General features: G+C 47.3%; 1 protein-coding gene across 1 annotated transcript; it reads right to left on the reverse strand.

Annotated features, from left to right (window-relative positions):
• Positions 1 to 5,961: 5,961 nt before the first annotated feature.
• LOC115636197 (ficolin-2-like) lies at positions 5,962 to 18,715 on the reverse strand. The gene is made up of 10 exons (XM_030536007.1): positions 18,621 to 18,715; positions 17,151 to 17,264; positions 14,702 to 14,755; positions 13,949 to 13,984; positions 13,534 to 13,569; positions 11,980 to 12,015; positions 11,267 to 11,394; positions 10,228 to 10,357; positions 9,545 to 9,679; positions 5,962 to 6,629 (listed from the first exon to the last, which is right to left on the reverse strand). The coding sequence occupies exons 1-10, from the start codon at positions 18,700 to 18,702 to the stop codon at positions 6,376 to 6,378; spliced, it is 1,005 nt and encodes a 334-aa protein (XP_030391867.1). The 5' UTR covers positions 18,703 to 18,715; the 3' UTR covers positions 5,962 to 6,375.
• Between the last annotated feature and the right edge of the window lie 327 nt (positions 18,716 to 19,042).

Consider the following 19,042-nt stretch of genomic DNA (forward strand, 5'->3'; position numbering starts at 1 on the left):
AATGATAAATTAATAATAATGGTAATGGTAATGTTCTTCTCAAAAGGCACAGCTGTTAGCACATTTGCGCAACTGACTTCCTGTTTTGTCTAGTCTTCTGCCTGATAACTTGGAGTTTGAAGATTCCTGCCTACATAGGTTGCTCTGAGAACCTTAGCCAGAGTGTTCTGGCATCAGATACGCAAGTAGCCCGCCTCTAAGCAGCACCCCTCATTTTTCTATTGTTCTGTGGAATGATAAAGGAACGGAAACAGACGGTGTTTCAGAGCAGGGTTGTTGTGCAGTTTGCATTCTTCGCTGCAGGGCGAGAGAGGCTTGTGCTGTGATCAGGATGTTTTCTAGCATTCCCTGCACATCTTATTTCCAGGGTCCTTGTGAGGTTCTCTGGATAACTTGTGTTAAATGGAGTTCCATGACAGGAGAACTTGATATCGGCATTCTGGGATCCGGCCTGGCTTCTGGATGGAATTCAAAGTGTGTGTGTATTAATCCATAAAGTCCTGAGAGGTCTGGAACCTGGTTCCCTGAGAGACTGTCCCTCCACTGGGCCCTATTGCCATAGCAGAGATCAGCCTCCTCCCCAGGAGAAGGTAGGAGCTCTGGGCAGGCTCTCAGAATCCCTCAAGTAGGGGATTCACCCTCTACCTTGGATTTGTTAAGCTCTCAGGCATGCCGCAAGCCCTGTCTCCCCCAGGCTTCTTGGGAGGGAGTGGGCTGTGAAATGGAGGGGTTGTCATTTACTTCAATTATCTTCCTCAGAGTGTTTGTCAGGATGAGCTTGATTTGGAGCAGGGACTTGAGCTCGCATCCCAGCTGGATGCCTTAATCAGCAGGCTATTGGCTATTCTGGGGTAGGCCTCTCTCAACCTCTCCTGTTGGTGCTGTCCCACTTTGTATAAATAATTGCACATTAATTGGAGCAGGGACTTGAACCTGACTCTCTCCTGTCCTACCCTAACCATTGCTCTGTAGAGTCATTCTTGCTCTTTGGCCCAATACATATTTATTTTATACAAAGTGGACCAGCAAAATTGACAGCACTGCAGTAAAGCCGGGTGATTAGGATGCAGGAGACCTGCGCTCAAGTCTCTGCTCCAAATCAGGCAGGGAAGGGATTTGAACTTAGATTTCCTACCCCCTGACTTCTAGGCAAAGGGATGGATGAGAGCACCGATACTCCAGTGTTCTGTGTCTGTGAGGTGTACTCTGACCATGCCTATATGACTGGGCTCCACATGTCAGCTGTAGTGGGAGCTCCTAGTGTGAGAAGATGGAGAATTCCCTTGTTAGCTCTGGGAAGGCATCGATATTTGGGTGGCTTTGCTGTGATTACTGGTGGCAACTTAAGCACCTTGAGGGTAGGCAGCCACTGAGCGGTGGTTTTGAGGATGTCAATGGCACCTACATGGTGGATTTAGGTGCCTTTAAAAGGCAGTTAGGCACCTAAGTACCTTTGTGGATCTAGGCCCAACTGCTGCAATTGTCTAATTCTCACTCAGTGCCTGGGGAGGTACCTCCTCCCACTTGACCAGCTCCAGGTTCTCCTTTGGGACCTGCAGCACTGGGTATCCCATGGCATCTGTGAAGACTGGAGAGTTTATCAGGACACTGAGACCCACAATTCCCCGCCCCCCCTGGGAAAAGAGATGGTACAGGAAGGGTTGCAGGAGTTGAAATAATCTCAGAAGCAAGCTTCCCTTTGTCCTGTTCATTGGCTATAAATCTAGTATAAGATCTAGAAGTGAAGTTTGTAATATACAAACATCACAATTATAAGAATGAAGCCAATAAGACAAAACAATGGCAAAGGTTTTAGGATCAGAAATGTTTTGCTATCTCCCTCTGGGCAACGGGGACTCAGTAAATTAGAACTTACATATTTTTTGGCTGCTTATGAATGCTACAGAAGTTGACTGGAGGAGGAGGAATTAGATGAATCTTCACAGCTAAATGAGCATTATTGTCATGTAACATTCTGCTAGGCACTGTACATACACAAAAGCTGAATTCATGTTGGGCCAGTGGTGCACGAGCACCAGGGCTCCGCTACTGCAAGCTGAAATCACTAAGAGCTGAAATCACTAAAAGAGCTAAGCTTACTGAGCTGAGATCACTGAGTGCTGTGTTAACTAGTGGGGAGCCTGAAGATCTATCGCTAAGAGGCTGGCAGAGTGGAGCAGTTTGCAGCATGTTGGAGCAGCCCATGGAACAGTGAGTGGGGTTGACGGCTCATGGGTCGGCTGGAGGAGCGGCACAGCGAGTGTAGTGGAGCTGGTCATGGTGAAGGCTGCAGCAGAACTCCACGGAGAGGCGGAGCAGTTGGCCCTGGCCCACATAAGGTGCCCCTTAACACCCTGTGTGGGCTCCCCCCCCCCATTTCCACCCAGGCTGGGGGGGTAAAACTCTGCAGATAAACTTTTGAACTCTGGGGTGGCACTGACCAGAGACTTTCAGGTTGTTGGACTTTGGGGTGATTGGACTTAAGACCCTAAGGGGGAAAGGACATTGCCAAACCTACTTGGAGGTGGGGTTTTTGCTTATGGTTTGTGTTATAATCCTGTTTGTGGTGTTTCTCCAATGTGATGCCATATTGTTTCCTTCCTTTATTAAAAGGATTTTGCTACATTCAGACTCCGTGCTTGTAAGAGGGGAAGTATTACCTCCTAGAGGCGCCCGGGGGGGGGTGGTGTGTAAGTGTCCCAGGTCACTGGCTGGGGGCTCGAGCCGGTTATGCATTGTGTTAATGAAACGGAACCCCTGGATACTGAACCTGGCTTTTGTTGCTGCCAATTCAGAGGGGCAGAAGGGTTACATCTGATCTCCTGCTCTCCCCATGGCTGGCGCTGGTCTCGGCAACAGCAGCCCCATTCGCCTCTGCCTTATTCTGGTCTCTGCTTTGGTATTTGAGTGCTACTTTGTGTATTGAGCTTTATGTAGCTGACGAGAATGCAACATTCACTTGCACCTGTTAATTCTTAGCTCGCCCACTCGGTCGCCGCATTCTGTTTGCTGTGAGGTTGCGCTGTGGAAAACTTAAACGGATGCAATGGCCCAGGAGGGCTGCTCATATGCCATTTAGAAATCCATTGTCTTACGTAATCTGCCTGGGTTTCCTGCATGGGGTGTTCCATTGAGGCTACCTTTAGCTCAGAGTTTCCCAAAGCCGTTTATCTTTAGCCAGGATTGACGTGCTGTGTCTGCGCTTGTTAAAACCTCATCCAACAAGACATCATAAACATCAGCCACAAGTGTCTGTTTTGTACAATACACATTGGCTGTGCCTTCTAAGGGAGAGAGAGAAAAATGACCATAGGACTCACACAGAACTGAACGTTGGCCATGGTAGGATCCTGGCATATGTTTAGCATTGATATTATTATTATTATTTACCTGAGCAAAGCAATGTCTGATGCTCTTCTCAATGGCTTTTCCCCCCTTTTAGGCTGAAATGCAATAACTTTTGAGCACTGCATCCAATCAATTGCAAAATTTTGGGGAAGGCAGACCCTTATTGATTTTTTTTTTTTGGTGACAAATGGGGAAAACCAGAAGGGAGGAAATATGAGGCACACAGGGCCCCTGGCATCTGGTTAGCAGACCCCCCAGCTTCAACCACCCCAGTAAATATCTACAGATCTGAAAAAATGGTTGCTGGCAGCCATTAGTGCTATATCATAACAGTACCCCCCGCTCCCCATCTCAGCTCTTCCAAAATGTCGATAGCCAGAGTGACTCTTTTATAGCCTAAACAGAAAGAAAAGTCATAAGAATGGTGGGAGTGGGAAGGAGGGAGGAAGGGTGAGTGGAGGTGTGCATACTGAGCCCCTGGCATGGAGAGCAAAATGGGGGACACTGGCATGGGGAAATGGGCAGCACATGGAACCACTGTTGGGGTGGGGAGAGGGGGAAAGGATGCCGTGGGGACACAAACCTCCTGGTGTGGGGCAGAATGGGGACAATGGTATGGGTGTAGAGGGGTATGGGGACACAGAGCACCTGACATATGGATGGAGGGGTTGCAGTGAGTCCATGAAACAGAGCTGCCAGGCTGGCATGCAGGGAGCTCATGTGTGTGAGGGAAGAATGGAAGGATGCAGAATCCCTGGTGTGTGCAATGCACTCGGGTGACAAACCAAACAAAGCGTACAGCCCTCGAGTATTACTAGTTAGCACTTCTATGGTGTTGTGCACATGTACAGCATGTGTATAGCCTGAGATTGGATATGTTGCTTTGCTGCAGGTCTGCATTTTGGTTTTGGCTAGAGCCACTGGATGTACTGTCTCTCTTTCTAGGGTGAGACTAGAGGTGCCAGGGTGCTCGCAGGAACATGCAGAAAAGTAGATCTGATGTACAATACTGTGTTTTATTTAGAGTTTAAAATGATCAGTGATACGGCGCAGTCAGGGTGGTAGGAATTTCCATTGTTCTCACTCCCTGCCATCCCGGCTCTGCTTCCCACAACACAGCGACGGCTTCTGTGGCTTTGGATGAACATGAAGAAATGCCCCAGAACAAAGCAGCCATAAATCACAGCTGTCATTCAGTGGGGCAGCAGCCCCTAGGCAAGCGAGTCTATACAAACCATGCCATGCTCCAGAGGGGTCTGGATGGAACCAGCGCCAACATCAGAAGGAGCTGGAAACAGTAGAAAGGTGTTCAGAGAGCTGCTCCCAGAGCAGAGACTCAACTCAGCTGTGATCTGTGAGGATTAATGCTGGAAAATATTAACCAAGTTAAACCCGGGGGTAGCTGGAAATGCTTGGATCCCATAGTGATAGATCAATGATTATTTTACAGCCTCTCTTCTCCTGCAGAGAAGACTCTCTACTCCCCAGATATGCACTTGGCAAATGCTTATTTAGAAGAGAAGTGGTGAGCCAGCATCTAAGGGCCCTGTCTCCCCACTACCCATGCTGGGAATTACACCTCCCAGCTGCGGTGTAGTCGTCTCCTATATTACTTACCAAAGATGACACAGGAAATGGATTGCAGAAGCGATACCTGAACCCCTGTCATGGTATAATTCCCCACTCTGAACCTTAGCGTCCAAAAGATGGGGTACCAGCATGAATTCCTCTAAGCCCAATTACCAGTTTAGTACTTGTAGTGCTGCCACCAACCAGGAATTCCAGTGCCTGCTACACTCTGGTCCCCCCAAAACCTTGCCCGGGGATCCCCAAGACCCAGTCCCTCTGGATCTTAACACAAGGAAAGTAAACCCTTTCCCTCACCGTTGCCTCTCCCAGGCTTCCCCTCCCTGGGTTAACCTGGAAGATCACTGTGATTCAAACTCCTTGAATCTTAAAACAGAGAGGAATATTCACCTTCCCCCCTCCTTATCTCTCCCCCTCCCAGACTCTCCCTGAGAGAGAAAGTAATCCTAACACAGAGAGAAATTTAACCTCTCTCTCCCCCTTCCCTCCTTTCTCCCCACCAATTCCCTGGTGGATCCAGACTCGGTCTCCTGGGGTCTCACCAGAATAAAAAAAACCAATCAGGTTCTTAAACAAGAAAAGCTTTTAATTAAAGAAAGAAAAAACAGTAAAAAATTATCTTTGTAAATTTAAGATGGAATATGTTACAGGGTCTTTCAGCTATAGACACTGGGAATACCCTCCCAGCCTAAGTATACAAGTACCAATTAAAATCCTTTCAGCAAAATACAAATTTGAACTCCTTTCAGCCAAATACACATTTGCAAATAAAGAAACAAACATAAGCCTAACTCACCTTATCTACCTAGTACTTACCATTCTGGACATATAAGAGACTGTATCAGAGAGATTGGAGAGAAACCTGGTTGCACTTCTGGTCACTCTCAGAACCCAGAGAGAACAAAAACCAAAAACTAACAGCACACACAAAAACTTCTCTCCCTCAAGATTTGAAAGTATCCTGTCCCCTGATTGGTCCTCTGGTCAGGTGACAGCCAGGCTCACTGATCTTGTTAACCCTTTACAGGTAAAAGAGATATGAAGTACTTCTGTTCTATTAACTCCTACTATCTGTTTATGACAACCCCCATCTCTGGAGTCCTAGTCCACTCCTTTAATCACATGAGCAGGCATCTAAGCCCAACTCAGTGGACATTAAGCTTGTTGCTATTTAGTGTCTAGAAAGAGGTACCACTTTGGCTCATATCCCCGGCCATGAACCCTGTAGAACGTGAAGCAGCTCTGTTAGTTGGGCAGCCAAGGCAGTCACAGATGGGAGCCGAAGAAAATGAGTGAAATCGGTGGTACCAAATTGAGTATCAGAGCATTAGCCATACTTAGGACCCAGGCACTGGAGGGAGAAAGGAGAAGGCAGTGCCAGGAAAATGTTACAGGCAAGACCCAGAGAGCAGTTCTTCCATCGTGTGCCTGCTGGCTGAGCTAGACAGGCCTAAATTTCATCTCTGATTGTTTGTAGGAATAATTATATCCTTTGCCTGTCCTCCAGTTCACGCCATCTGCAAAGCTGGCATGGACACCAGCCAAGTACATCCCATTCAGGTTGGACCAGTGACAGTCCTTGTACCACCAGGCCCCCTTGTAGAGTGCAGCACAGTTCTGAGCATTTGAAGCCAGGTCATTGTCATGGTCTCTGGTTGAAAACTTCATGTCCTTGTGTGAGGTTAGTGAATCACCTGTGGAAAATAATTGTGTTACTTTGTCACAAAGATGTTAGCATTTCTTGTCTTGCCAGGGCCTGATCTCAAGCCCATTGAAGTGGATTTGGGGTGGGGGGGGTGTCTTTCCAGGGATTTCAGGCCAGGGCACTTGACATTATAGTACCATATGCTGCGCTGTCTCATGTGATCACCTGCTTAGTTCCCCAAATCCCAGCCAGTGCGGTCTGCCAGGGGATGGCCTATTTCACTATCAGGCCCCAGGAAACCCTCGCTGTGCAGGAGAGAGGCTCTTATGCTTAGTGGAGGAAGGAGGAGAAGGCAGCACATACATACAAACGTGGGTAACCCCAACAGACCCCAGTCGCCAGCACTGAACTGGGGACCTCTGGAGCTCAATGCATGAGCCTCTATCACGAGCTAAAAGCCGACGGCCTGTTAGTGAAAGGCTGTAGCGCAGACTCAATCTCTCTCTTTAAGTAGGGTCACCATCCATCCTGTTTTTAATGGAACAGTCCCTTATTGAAGCCCTATTGCAGGTGTCAAATTTTTTTTAAAAAACAGGCAAATTGTCCCCTATTTTCTGCTGCCCTGGCAGGTCAGTCAGCGCAGCCCTGGCCGTGTCTTGTTTGTGGCTGGCGAGTGAGTGCAGGCAGGCGGTGGCTCATCAGTGAGAGCATGTGGTGGCCTCAGGCTGGGAGGAGAGGCAGGAAGATGACACCTCACGTAGGACGAGAGGCAGCCCTGTGTGTGAGGGGATAGGGGTGTGTCACCTCTCACCCATGTGAAACCTTAAGCTGGAGTTCTCAGCTGGGATCTGCAAGCACTTTCAGGGGGGTCACTGGGTGCTGATGCTGAAACCCAGAGCCTGAGCCCCCCCATGGGGCTGCAACCCTGACCCCTGGCGCCCTCTTTGGGGCTGAAGCTGGAGACGTGGGACTGATGCCCCGATCACTGGCTCCTGCCTCAGGGCTGAAGCCAGAGTTACAGGGAGGCTGGAGCCCCCAATTCCCAACACCCACTCCAGAGCTGAAGCTGGAGCTGCGGGGAGGCTGGAGGCCTCGATTCCCAGTGCTCACTGCAGGGCTGAAGCCAGAGCCATAGGGGAGGAGCGGTTTAAAACTCTGATGCGCAGCGCCTGCCGCAGGGCTGAAGCCAGAGCTGGGGAGGGAGAGGGAGACTGAAGCCCTGATTCCAAGCGCCCGCTGCGGGGCTGAAGCCGGAGCCGCAGGGCTGAATGCCTGAGCCCTGACGACCTCCGCGGGGCTGAATCTTTGGATCCCCAGTGCTCTCCAAGGGGCAGAATCCCCCTGAGCCAATGGGCAGAGTTGAGGGGCACCGGGAATGTTGCCACCTCAAACAGCAGTGCACGTGAAGGGGTATCCTGGAGTCAGAGCCACACCTCCCACACACCTCCTTCTCTCTCTGCCACCTGGCCAGTTCAGAGGTGGGAAGCTGGAGCTGGGCAGTGCAGGGCAACTGCCATGGAGCAGGCAGCCATGGTGTTCCCTCCTCTCCTGCTGGCTGCTCCGCAGCTCCCAGCCCCCATTTCTCACACAGCTGGAGAGCTGTGGGGGGAAGGGGCTGGCCAAGCCCTCAGGAAACAGGGACTGCACCCTGAGCTACACCCCTCCCTGCACCCTGAGCTACCTCCCTGCCTGCACACAGCCCCCAGCTACCTCCTCCCTACATCCTGAACTGTTTTCAAACTTTTTGAGCTGGACCCCCCCCCAAGTTGAATTATTATTATTTTTGTTTGTGCCTCCCTCCTGTCACAGCTCAGACAGGCTGGGTGGCCTTCTGAGGTGAGTCAGGGGATGAAGGTGGAGCTCCCTCCCTGAACCAGCAATGTGGAGCTGGCTTGAGCCCTGCTGGCCCGTGCCCCCCCAAAATAGAAGTCATACTACACCTATGCCCAAGGCTGCCCCCCCAGACATTGAGGCCCCCTTGCCCCGCTGGGCTCTGGAGTTTTTATAGCATTTTGGGGAGCAGGGGGTACTGCATAGCTCTGATTGCTGTTGAATATGAGCAATTTTACAAGGTGTCTCATATTCGGCATGGGGCAATATGGTCACCCTATCTTTAACTGGTCTTGGTGCCCCTTGATGGGACAGAACACCACACCCAAGGAGGTGTGTGGGTTACACGTACTTTTAGTGGGGACTGTGCTGGTAACTCAACAAATCTTTAAAAAAAATATACTCATCTCAATGGGGTGAAAGCTGGGTCTTCTCACTCAGCAGCATGACCACAGTGCCCCGTGATTTCACACCATTACAAGAGGTGCTTTGGGAGTGAGGTCACTAGAAGAACGCAGTGCTTTGGGAATGCTATTGCGTTGCATCTCTTCAGTGCATCTGTGGTGGCAGTGGGAGTACATGAACGCTGTAGCTTAGAGCAGAGACCCGACTGGCCTCTCACCTCACTGCCTTAGGGTATCTTCTCTGGTGCTCTTTAAGGACAAGTGTCCCTAACCAGACAAGTGGTTACTAGAGCCCTGGTGGAATTTCACATCAATGATGTTCAAACGGGTTCAGAATTCCTAAAATTGCAGTTGTCGCTAATGAAATCAACTTACAGATTTGGAGGCTAAATACAAAAACAATGGGCTGTATCTGGTGCTGATTTACAACCTCTGAGACCCCCAGATTGCACAGTGTTAATCAATACAGCATTTGTTCCAATGCTATAGGGAAGATTCCTGTTCTCCAGTCCCTCTGTCAGTTTTCCTTGCCTGGAACTGAGTTTCCAGCTGCTGTAAATAAATTTGATCCTGTGTCTTAGATGCACATTCCCCCCAGCCCCCAAGAGATTAAACAGTTATGACAATCAGGGAGGAATTTATTTTGCTTTTGCCACAAGATGTCCTCTCTCTGTTGGCTGGTCCTGTTTTTCTTGTGCTAGGAAAGGTATAAGACATGCCCAGAACCTACCTGCAGTGCCTCCAATAAAGTCTCCAAGAATCAGTTTGTATTTCTCTGTCTCTCCTGCAATCTTGAATGACTTGTACTTGGAAAACTGCGTGTTGTTTTCAAAGTCTTTGAGGTCAATGCGGAGTTCATGGTTTCCTGTTTAAAAACACTGTGATCATGAAACACAGTGCCACAGCAGAATGTGCTCAATCTTCTTGCATCTGAATCAGCCCGATATTTGCAGTAGGGCTGGCATTACCAAACTGACTTCTACCCTAGTAGCAAACAGTGCCACAGTATCTGACCATTTGCTGAGAAGAGATTTTCCATCCCTTTGCCCCTTCTGTAACCATTTACACCTGTGCAAGTCAGAACGAGAGCATTTTACATTCATTTTTGCATTGCAGAGCAAAGAAGTCTAGCCTGGAGTATCTAGAGCCATCTCCTTTCCTGAAGTTCACTAGTGCCACAGCATGCTTCAGCCATCAGATAACTGACAGCCTGTTTAAAGACCTTTCTAGGTTTTACATGAGCAATCCTCTCCATTAGAGATACAGCGTTCTCTGCTCCAGCAGCTTTTCCCAGAAGGTTTGTCAAAAACAGGCTCAGTCCCCTTATCACTATTTTCACCATTCTTAGCGTGTCTCACTGTTCCCTGTAATGAGGAGGGATTAGACTGAAAAACTGCATCAGTGATTTCTTACCAAGGGATGTCAGCAAGTGGATATTGTCATTCCCCAGCCAGAATTCTGACTGCTGGCTGCCAAAACCTCTCTTGTACGAATCCCAGTTGCGGAAAAAGTTTTCAGATCCATCTGCCCGTTTTTGGAAAACCTACGGGAAAAGGAGAGGGGCTCATGTAGGAAACTGAAGAGCGGTGTCTGCCTTTAATAAAAGCTGGGCAAAGGAGGGGAAAAAAGACCCCACCCCGCAGTCTCCAAGGGTACATCAAGTACTCGTGTGTAAATGGCTTCGACCCATTTTAGTCTCAGGTGAATAACCGCTCAGCCCCTCTGGGGTAAATATTCACCGTGGAGAACGGTGCATCTAAATCCCCTATCCACAGCATTGAAAGTATATCTGTGATAGAGTGAACTGTCACGTGGTGGGGGGGGGGTCCTAAGTTGCTGATTCCAATTAACCAATCCCCTCAGACTGCTGGGAGTAGGAGGGGTCTAGGCCTATATAACCCAGACACAGCTAATCTGAGGAGTGACAATGCCCAGGGGAAATGGGGTGCTGCAGGGAAAACAGTCTCAGAAAGGAGCAGCAGGAGAGGCAATTACCTTTGGGGGGTGGGGTAGGGAGGTACTAAGGCTTGGGAGAGCTGGGTACAGGCAGGGACTGCTTCCCTAGGAAACTTTGGACTAGCATGCAAGGCAAGAGAACTTATGGGGAAAAGGGACTAAGGACTTCTAGTGTAGATGATGATAAACTAAATATTGATACAGCTCCTATGTTTTCTCTGGCTTCCACCCCCTCTGGTGGTCAGGCCACTGTGGCCCACCAGGCAATAGGTTAGTGGCAGTATTCGATAACTTTAAAGTCCTTTGCATGAGCTCTTACGAAAAGGGTAAATTAAACTAGTCTCTTCAAAAGAATTTAAACCTAACATCAGTGAAACCCATAGGAATGTAATTCAGTGTCATTAGCTTGCAAAGAACCAGCTTTCTCACATCCTGGGACCCTCCTGCAGAACGAGCTTGTGCCTCTGATAGTTGTGCACACTTTATTCTCACTTACAAGCCATCCTCCACCGTCTGTGTCCATGTCACACAGCACGGTCCTGGCGTTACAGTCACTGGGGTAGATGGTGTACCAGCCGCTCAGGGCGTTCCCTCTAGCTAACAGCTCCTTGCAGTTTTTTGCTCCTGGACAAAACCAGAATTTAAAATACTTATTAAAAGTCAACATGATTGCAAGCTGTCTAGAACAAAAGCCCAGCTAAAGAGACCTTACAAAACCCACTTTACTGGAACTAAACCTCTGTGACAGAGCCAGGTATTGAACTTGGATCTTCTAAGTACCAGTCTAGTGTCTTAAGAGCAAAACCAGTTGACAAAGGGCAGAAAAATCCTCAATTCTTAACTGTCTGGGGGCCTGGGCATCAATCTAGGCAACCCTCCCATTGAGCAGCATGATGTCTGTTTATTGTAGCCCTCACAATGGTGCTGGCTTTATTAGTCTTCTCATACATTGGGTGAGTGCAATAACTGAAAACTCCACTCAGTGGTTTTAGCTCTGAAATCGAGGCAGGTTCTTTAAAGACACTATCCATTTCAAATGAGCTTCGCCATTGGGTATGTGCGTTTGTCATGGCCAAGGATATTGTGACAAACACCACGACTCCTACGACAGCTGGGGGAGAATCAAATGTGACTCTGCATTCTGAAGTGAGGTTCCATGACCCCGGAGCAGAATGAACTGACTGAACAGAAATTCCAGGAAACGCTCACCTTTCTTACACTGGACGCTGTCCAGCTCTTGCTCTCCTGTGCAGGAAAATGAAATCAGAAAGGAGTGACTCGATAAACTGCTCATAGTGTCTAGCATAAAAATGCTTGTCAATTACGACTACGTGCCTCTGGGTTTGAGATGCACAAAGAGTGCCATAAGATCAGTGTTAAGTTTGCTGGATTTGTATTTTCATGAGCCATGATTCCTTGGTGGTTCTTTCACTGTCAACTGGATGACGCATTCCCACCAAGGAGAGGAGTTGCAAGATGCCTGCTCTCCTTAGATGAGAAGGGTGTCTTAAGGCCAGGCAACAGCCAGGGTCAATTTTAGTTTGTGCACTTGTAGGAATTCTCCACACACACACGAGTACTTTGAGGGTGCAAATAGCTTCCAATGAGCTGGGTAAAAAGCAGGCACAGAGCTCATCCTCTTTGTTTTTGTTGGACCATGGAGCAGGCCAGCCATGAATGGGGAAGCAAGTTGCACCAGCCCTCCTCCATCTGGGACCCTCAGGATGTAGCATCCTCCCCCTGTGCACTAGGGAACGTGGGTGGGGTGTTATAAGAATTTAGATCTATTAATTACTCTTCGTAAACCTTGGAGGTAAGGCGCTATAGGGGAGCAAAGGGTTGTTATTAGTCATCCCATCTCTTATAGAAGGATACTTCTTTATTTAAGGAGGAAACTGGCCTTTCCCATCCTCATGTGAATCCTTGGAGAATTATGGGCTAACTGGGTCATCTTAACACAGAGCCCTACGCAGAATGGCGCTGGCTCAAATCTGATTAATTTGTAAGTTAGAAATATTCCTGGTACTTGAGTTCTGGCACTGGCCAAAAAAGTCATCTGTGTGTAATTAGGGGAGCTGTTGCAACACTTGTATGGCCACATGTTGACATGTTTTTGTTACGCTAAAAAATGTTTCACTCTGCAGGCTTCACTTCAGTTATGAACATTACAGAAATATTGTGGGGGGAGGGAGAAGGGGAATCAGTTTTTGTGTCCTATGCTTTTAAATATAGTTCTACTCTGAAGAGTGACTATGTACAAATGGCCCTTTCTGACTCTGTCAACACCTCAATAGCTATTATTCTGGATACACAAACCTCTTAAAATTGCTCTTTATTCAGGCTGCCACCTCTGTGGTAGAGGGTGTTAGACTCTTCTTCTGGTGCCACATCAACAACACTGTTTACTAAACTCTGATCACTTAGAATTGTGTAATCCCAACAAAATCAATAGGACTGCATAGCATTTATTAAGGGCATAACTTGAACACTATAGTATTCCCCAGGTATAAATGAAGGCACTTGTTACTGGTGATGATGAACAAAAAGGGAAGAACCCAGCATGACTCTCAGATCTCAGGCTGAGTTTGCAAGGCTGGTAAGCGGGGAAACCTTTTACTTGTAAACAAATTAGATTTCCAATGGAACCCTTGAGAAATGGGACCCCACTGTGTTACTTCAAAGGAATTTCTTTTTAGCTCAGAGCTGCACTTTAAAGATGAAACTCCCAGGGCTCTTGGCATGAAAGAGGGCAAAGGTTCTCACCTAGTGTTCCAGGAGCTCCCGGAGATCCTTTATCGCCTAAAGAAAGAACACAGGGTCAAATCCTTGTGATACTTGGAGATGACACCCTGATCTGTGTAGGGCTTAAGCAATACCTCGCTTTAAGGCATCCAAGCTTGGAAATGTGGCCCCAGTGTATGATATGGATGTGCTATGAATGGAATTACTGAAGCAAGATACTTCAGTAGGGTTCTGCTGAATGCGTCCACCAGGAAGGTATTTCAGAGGGCCCCTTCTGCCTGCCTAGGTGCTGATGTCAATCTCCAAAGGCAGAACTTGGAAGGCCTGGCACATATGATAACTGGGCCCATCCTAGACTCTACTAGCTGTCACAGTCCATCACCTTAGATAATGTGGCATCATAAAATCAGACTAGAAGAATGATTTGAGCTCTTACCTTTTGGACCTGGGGGACCAGCAACACCTCTGTCCCCTGATAAGAGAACGGAAAGGATTAACAGAGTTGCAGGCATCTCAGAATTGTGAGCTAAGAGCTGAATTTCTTTTAGGATAAACATCTGAAGGCAAATCCCGTTCCCCTGATCAAGACCTATGGCAAAGGTTTGGCTTAGGAGCTCACTGCATCCTCGCCAGGCCATGGAGTGTTCTCTGATCACTACTGCAATCCTCAGACCAGGAGCAGCCTCCAATCCAGCTGTTGCTCCTTCTCCCGGCCTGGGGAATGGCCAGTGGTTCCACTACTCCATTGATCTGCTAGATCTACCTTCAATCTTGCCCTTGCCCACACCCTCCCTGTCCTGTCCGTACTCTCCCTCCATAGCAGGAGATCCTCTGGAGCAGGGTTCCATGAGGCACAGGTCATTTATAGCCCTGTGTGAGTTCTTGGTATTCTGTCCCTGCTACCTGGGCAGAAAATTGCACCCATTCATTTTTGGGCATGGCCCTTCATGGCTACAAAAGAGAGGCTGGGATTTAGCCACTTTGTATAGTCAAAGGAGCATAAGAACAGCCATACTGGGTCAGATCAAAGATCCATTTGGCCCAGTATCCTGTCTTCTGACAGCGGCCAATGCCAGGTGTCCCAAAAGGAGCACATACTCCTTGGAGAGAAGACACAAATGCTTTTAGGACAGAGGCTGTTATCTCTATCAACTTCCAAGAGCACAAGGTTTTCCACTGGTTACTTTACCTTTCAGCCCCTGTGGTCCTGCCTTCCCAGGGATTCCCTGTGTTCCCTGAACACCTATACAACACAGAAAGAGAGTAAATATTTTACAAGACAAATGTTGACATGTTACATTTGGGAGTTCCCTCTTTGTCCTCTGCCTTAAAGCCAGAGGGTGTAGGGAGAAGTTGCTTGTACTGGAGACATTAATGACCTTGTTAAGCTATGTAAACTGTGCCCAGATACCATGGTGATGGGTGCAATAAAGAAATGAATTGAAATGCTATATTTGCTATTTTTGGTCAAATGACTGCCTGAAAAATGTTCTGGCAGCAAAATTTTTGATTTCACAGCAACACTCCCACACATAGTGAGACGTTTGAGTAACCCTGAAAGTTTTAATCTTGATGGGCTAAATTTCAAACTATCTCACATCAAGCAATCCAGGCTTTAAAAACAAACACTCCCACCCCCTCATTGACCACTTAGTTCAATACCTTAGTGATAGCTGAGCTCTCTTGTAAATCTGACCCTATGAATATCTCAGAGATTTAACGGCTCCAATATTTATTGCCTAGAGTGTTTCTTGGGGACATCACTCAAGTATAGTGTATTGTCCCCACCATGTGGAACCTAGAAGACAAACAGCTCATTTCTCTATACATGGCACCCCTTGTGTTTCCATTGTGAACTGCCTGTCAGGGGAAATGGACGCACTATGAGAACAGAGTTCTTTTAAGTTCATGTTTGTTGCAGAGTGAGTATCTTACCCCCCATCATAGGAATTATTGCCTTAACTGCCCCAATTACAGTGTATCTCCAAGGACTGAACATTTATTATTGTCCTTGGTGGCCTCAGTGGGCAAATCCATGCTAACTCTAGTGTGTTGGCTCAGGATCCCAAGGCTTCCATGACATGGACTATTACACCAGATGGTTTGGGGGCTAAACTCCTCTTTACAGGCATGATCTGGATGCTATCTTTGGGATGGTGTTGGAAATGGAGGGTGACACCATTCAGGGTCAACATCGCACCTCCAGTGCGATGTTGGGGGGGTAAGGGGACTATTCCCATGCCACTTGTGGTGGTGTACTTCTGTGCATGGCCTGATATCAAAAGTTGATGGACCAAGCGGGACTCTGTATTATTCAACTATGGGTCAACTCTGCCAGTGGCTTAGTGAGGAATGATAATTGCTCTGTTGCCCAATCATTGACAGATTGTTGCCCAGAGGTCCTCATGAGTCACCATGGGGCTCGTGATGGATGTACTAGAAAGGGAGGTGATGAGAGTGCCTTTAGTGCTGGACCCAGACTGCGTCTAATGGACTGGAATACAGAGACTCTTTTGCATTTCTTAGCTTCCACCACCGTGCTGGCAAAGAGAAACACTTTTCTACTAAAGCATCCAGGAGACCTCAGCCAGCACGGTCATTCAGGGTGTAAGGCAGGTGAATACATCCAGAATGCTTTCCCTCTGGGACAGAAAAGCACTTCTTCCAGGGTCAGGACTGTTCCATCTGTGGAAATCCATATCAAGAGCATTTGGTACATGCTCCAGAGTCCATGTCAGAGCAGGAGATGACCATGGGCATGGCTTATCTTGGACGGTGTTCAGTTGTCACCCTTCGGGGTGGAAGAGGCACTGAGGAAGCTGGGCATGATCATCTGTTTACTGGGCACAACTATTTGTCATTCACCCTAGGCTGAGCCACAAACATTTGTGGAGCATTGACTAGCGCCCACGTTGCACTAATTGCCAGTTAACTGCTATTAATCAGTTAACTCTAGTTAAAACAGGACCACAGTCTAGTCTTGGCAAACCTTCTGTAACTGGCTCCTCCCTTTGGAAAGCAGTCCCCCTCAGGGGCTGTGAGAGATACAGGCTGGTAAGCTTCAGATTGTGCTGTTGGCTCAGCCAGCCAGGTTATTGACTGAAGTTTGTACGTTCAGGGTTAGCTGAGGTGTTTTAGGAAGGTCAAGATGTGGGAGTTGTTTGGTGTGACTAACTGTTTTCTACACAGCTTGGCTACTTTTGTTATAAACATCCTAGTTAGGGTTGCCAATTTTGGTTGGACGTATTCCTGGAGGCTTCGTCACATGACCATCTTTAATTAAAGATTAATCTTGATTCCCAGAGACTCCAGGACAATCCTGGGGGGCAACCCTAATCCTAGTGCAGCTACTCTTTAAAACAAACAAAACAGTGTCCAAAAGAGAGCTGAGTTACAGATACTGTTGCTAAATGCTGGCCATGAGAAGACATGACATACAATAGATCCCTAAGTAACCCAAACATCAAATCATAGACATCCCAAAACTAAGGTAATACGAACAGTTCTGATACCAGCCTTCTCCGCTGGTTCATGTCAAGAACCTATTAAAATGAAGAAAAAATAGAGAAATCATTCACCCTTCTATCCATCCTCCTCATCACTCAAATCAGGTTCTCATTCAGTGCCCGGGAATGTACCTTTCATTCCTGCAGCTCCTGGGTCACCTTTGGGTCCTGCAGCACCAGCCATGCCAGGGCATCCTTGGAGAATGGCGAGTTTATCGGAACCACTGAGTCCCACTATCCTCACCTCTGGAGTAACAAACAAACCAACAAATGACTGAGTCCTGTAAGAGTCTCCAGAGCTGAAATGGTCTTCAAAGGGTGGCAGTGGTGGGGAACCTCACCAGACTCATTTCTGGGTACTTGTAGGACCCTATTGCCCCAGCATCTGAGTACTTCAGTCTAATATATTAATCCCCATGACCCCTTGTGAGGTAGGTCCTGCCCAATGTTGCAGGAAGTCTGTGGCATGGAAGGGACTTAACCATGTTCTCCGACCTTCTAGGTTAGTGACCAAATCATGGGACCATCCAGCCTCCTGATCAAATCCCGACCAGAACCCACAGATCTCCTTTATTAGCTATAAATGCAAATATAATCATCTCGCTCTCAGAAATTAAATACACAATATATTGCTGAGAAGATGATGATGATAAAAACTGTTTACACAGATCATTTACTACTATATCTACATGTATTTATTAAACTGGTTCTGCTTCAAAGACAGGCTGATCCTAAGATAGCAGTGGGAGAACCACAGATCACGGGTGGTTCTCTGAAATGTATCAGTCTCTTAGGTCCTGAAATTAAGCAAGAGCTGCTAAGATTTCTTGTATTCACTGATTTGGGCCAAGTCAGAATCTCACACGAAATAGGTTTTCTTGGCTTCTGGTCTCGGATGAAACCAGGAAATCCACTCAAATGTCAGAAAAGCTGGATTTGGTTCAAGAGGGGTGTGTGTGTGTGTGTGTGTGTGTGTGTGTGTGTGTGTGTGTGTGTGTGTGTGTGTGTGTGTAAACTCAGTCTGGCTCTTATTTATCCAAAACCATGTGGGCCTTCCTTAACTTGCTGACGTGTTGCAATCTTGAGGCACGAGAGACCTCATGAAGGATGGGATTTCATTCTGTGTTTCTCTATTGTAGCAATTCAAATATTATGACATTTAAATGGAAGGCTGTGAGCAATTTTGAATACTTTGAGAGACTCCACTTATATAAACAGCACTCTTCTGCTGATAGCATGTTCAAGAAAGACATCAAAATGCCTGTGTATAGAGTCCCACAGATCTGTTGTCTGATGCAGCATGCCAGCAATATGCTTTGAACAGCACTGTTGTTGATTAGAAAGGATTAGATAACGAAATGCTGCAATTATACAACAACTGCAAACCATCTTCTCTTCAGAATTTATTTTTGCCCTGGAAAATCTGATGATTATTAATTCTACATACCCTGGGGCCTCTCTCCTATCTGAAGAGGCCATCCACAATAGAGAGGTTATAAAATAAGTTTATAAAGCATCCATTCAAATCTACTTTGCTCTCAATAGTGCAAAGGAAGAAGTAGGAAGGACCATATCTTTGAAAGTAGCAGATTTATGTCTCACCTGGGCAGGTGTCTTCTGCCTTGGCAATCACTGCTGCTATGGAGAGTAAAGTGATGAGGGTTTGCTGTGTCGCTGTCTCCATGGCAGATGCTTCCTCTGCAATGGCAGCTCCACTTGTGTTCTCTCTGCTTCAGCATTTCAGAGCAACACAAGCCTTATATAGGCAATAAATAAAATAGCAAACGCCACCTCCCAATTCCTCACCCTTTCATCCTCCACATTCTCTTTCCCGTGAGATTGTGTCAGGGGAAAATGACACAGATGTAGTCACTCAATAGCCATGATGACCTAATTTTAAAACTCAGACGCACTTATGTTCCTGTAAATCTGGCTTTGGGTGTGCTTTATAGGAGAGTTTCAGCTAGAGTCAGGCCACATCGAACTTTTACTGCATGAGGGACATTTTCATGTGTTATCACTAT

Source organism: Gopherus evgoodei, chromosome 16 (genome assembly GCF_007399415.2).
Source record: "Gopherus evgoodei ecotype Sinaloan lineage chromosome 16, rGopEvg1_v1.p, whole genome shotgun sequence".
NCBI lineage: Eukaryota > Metazoa > Chordata > Testudines > Testudinidae > Gopherus > Gopherus evgoodei.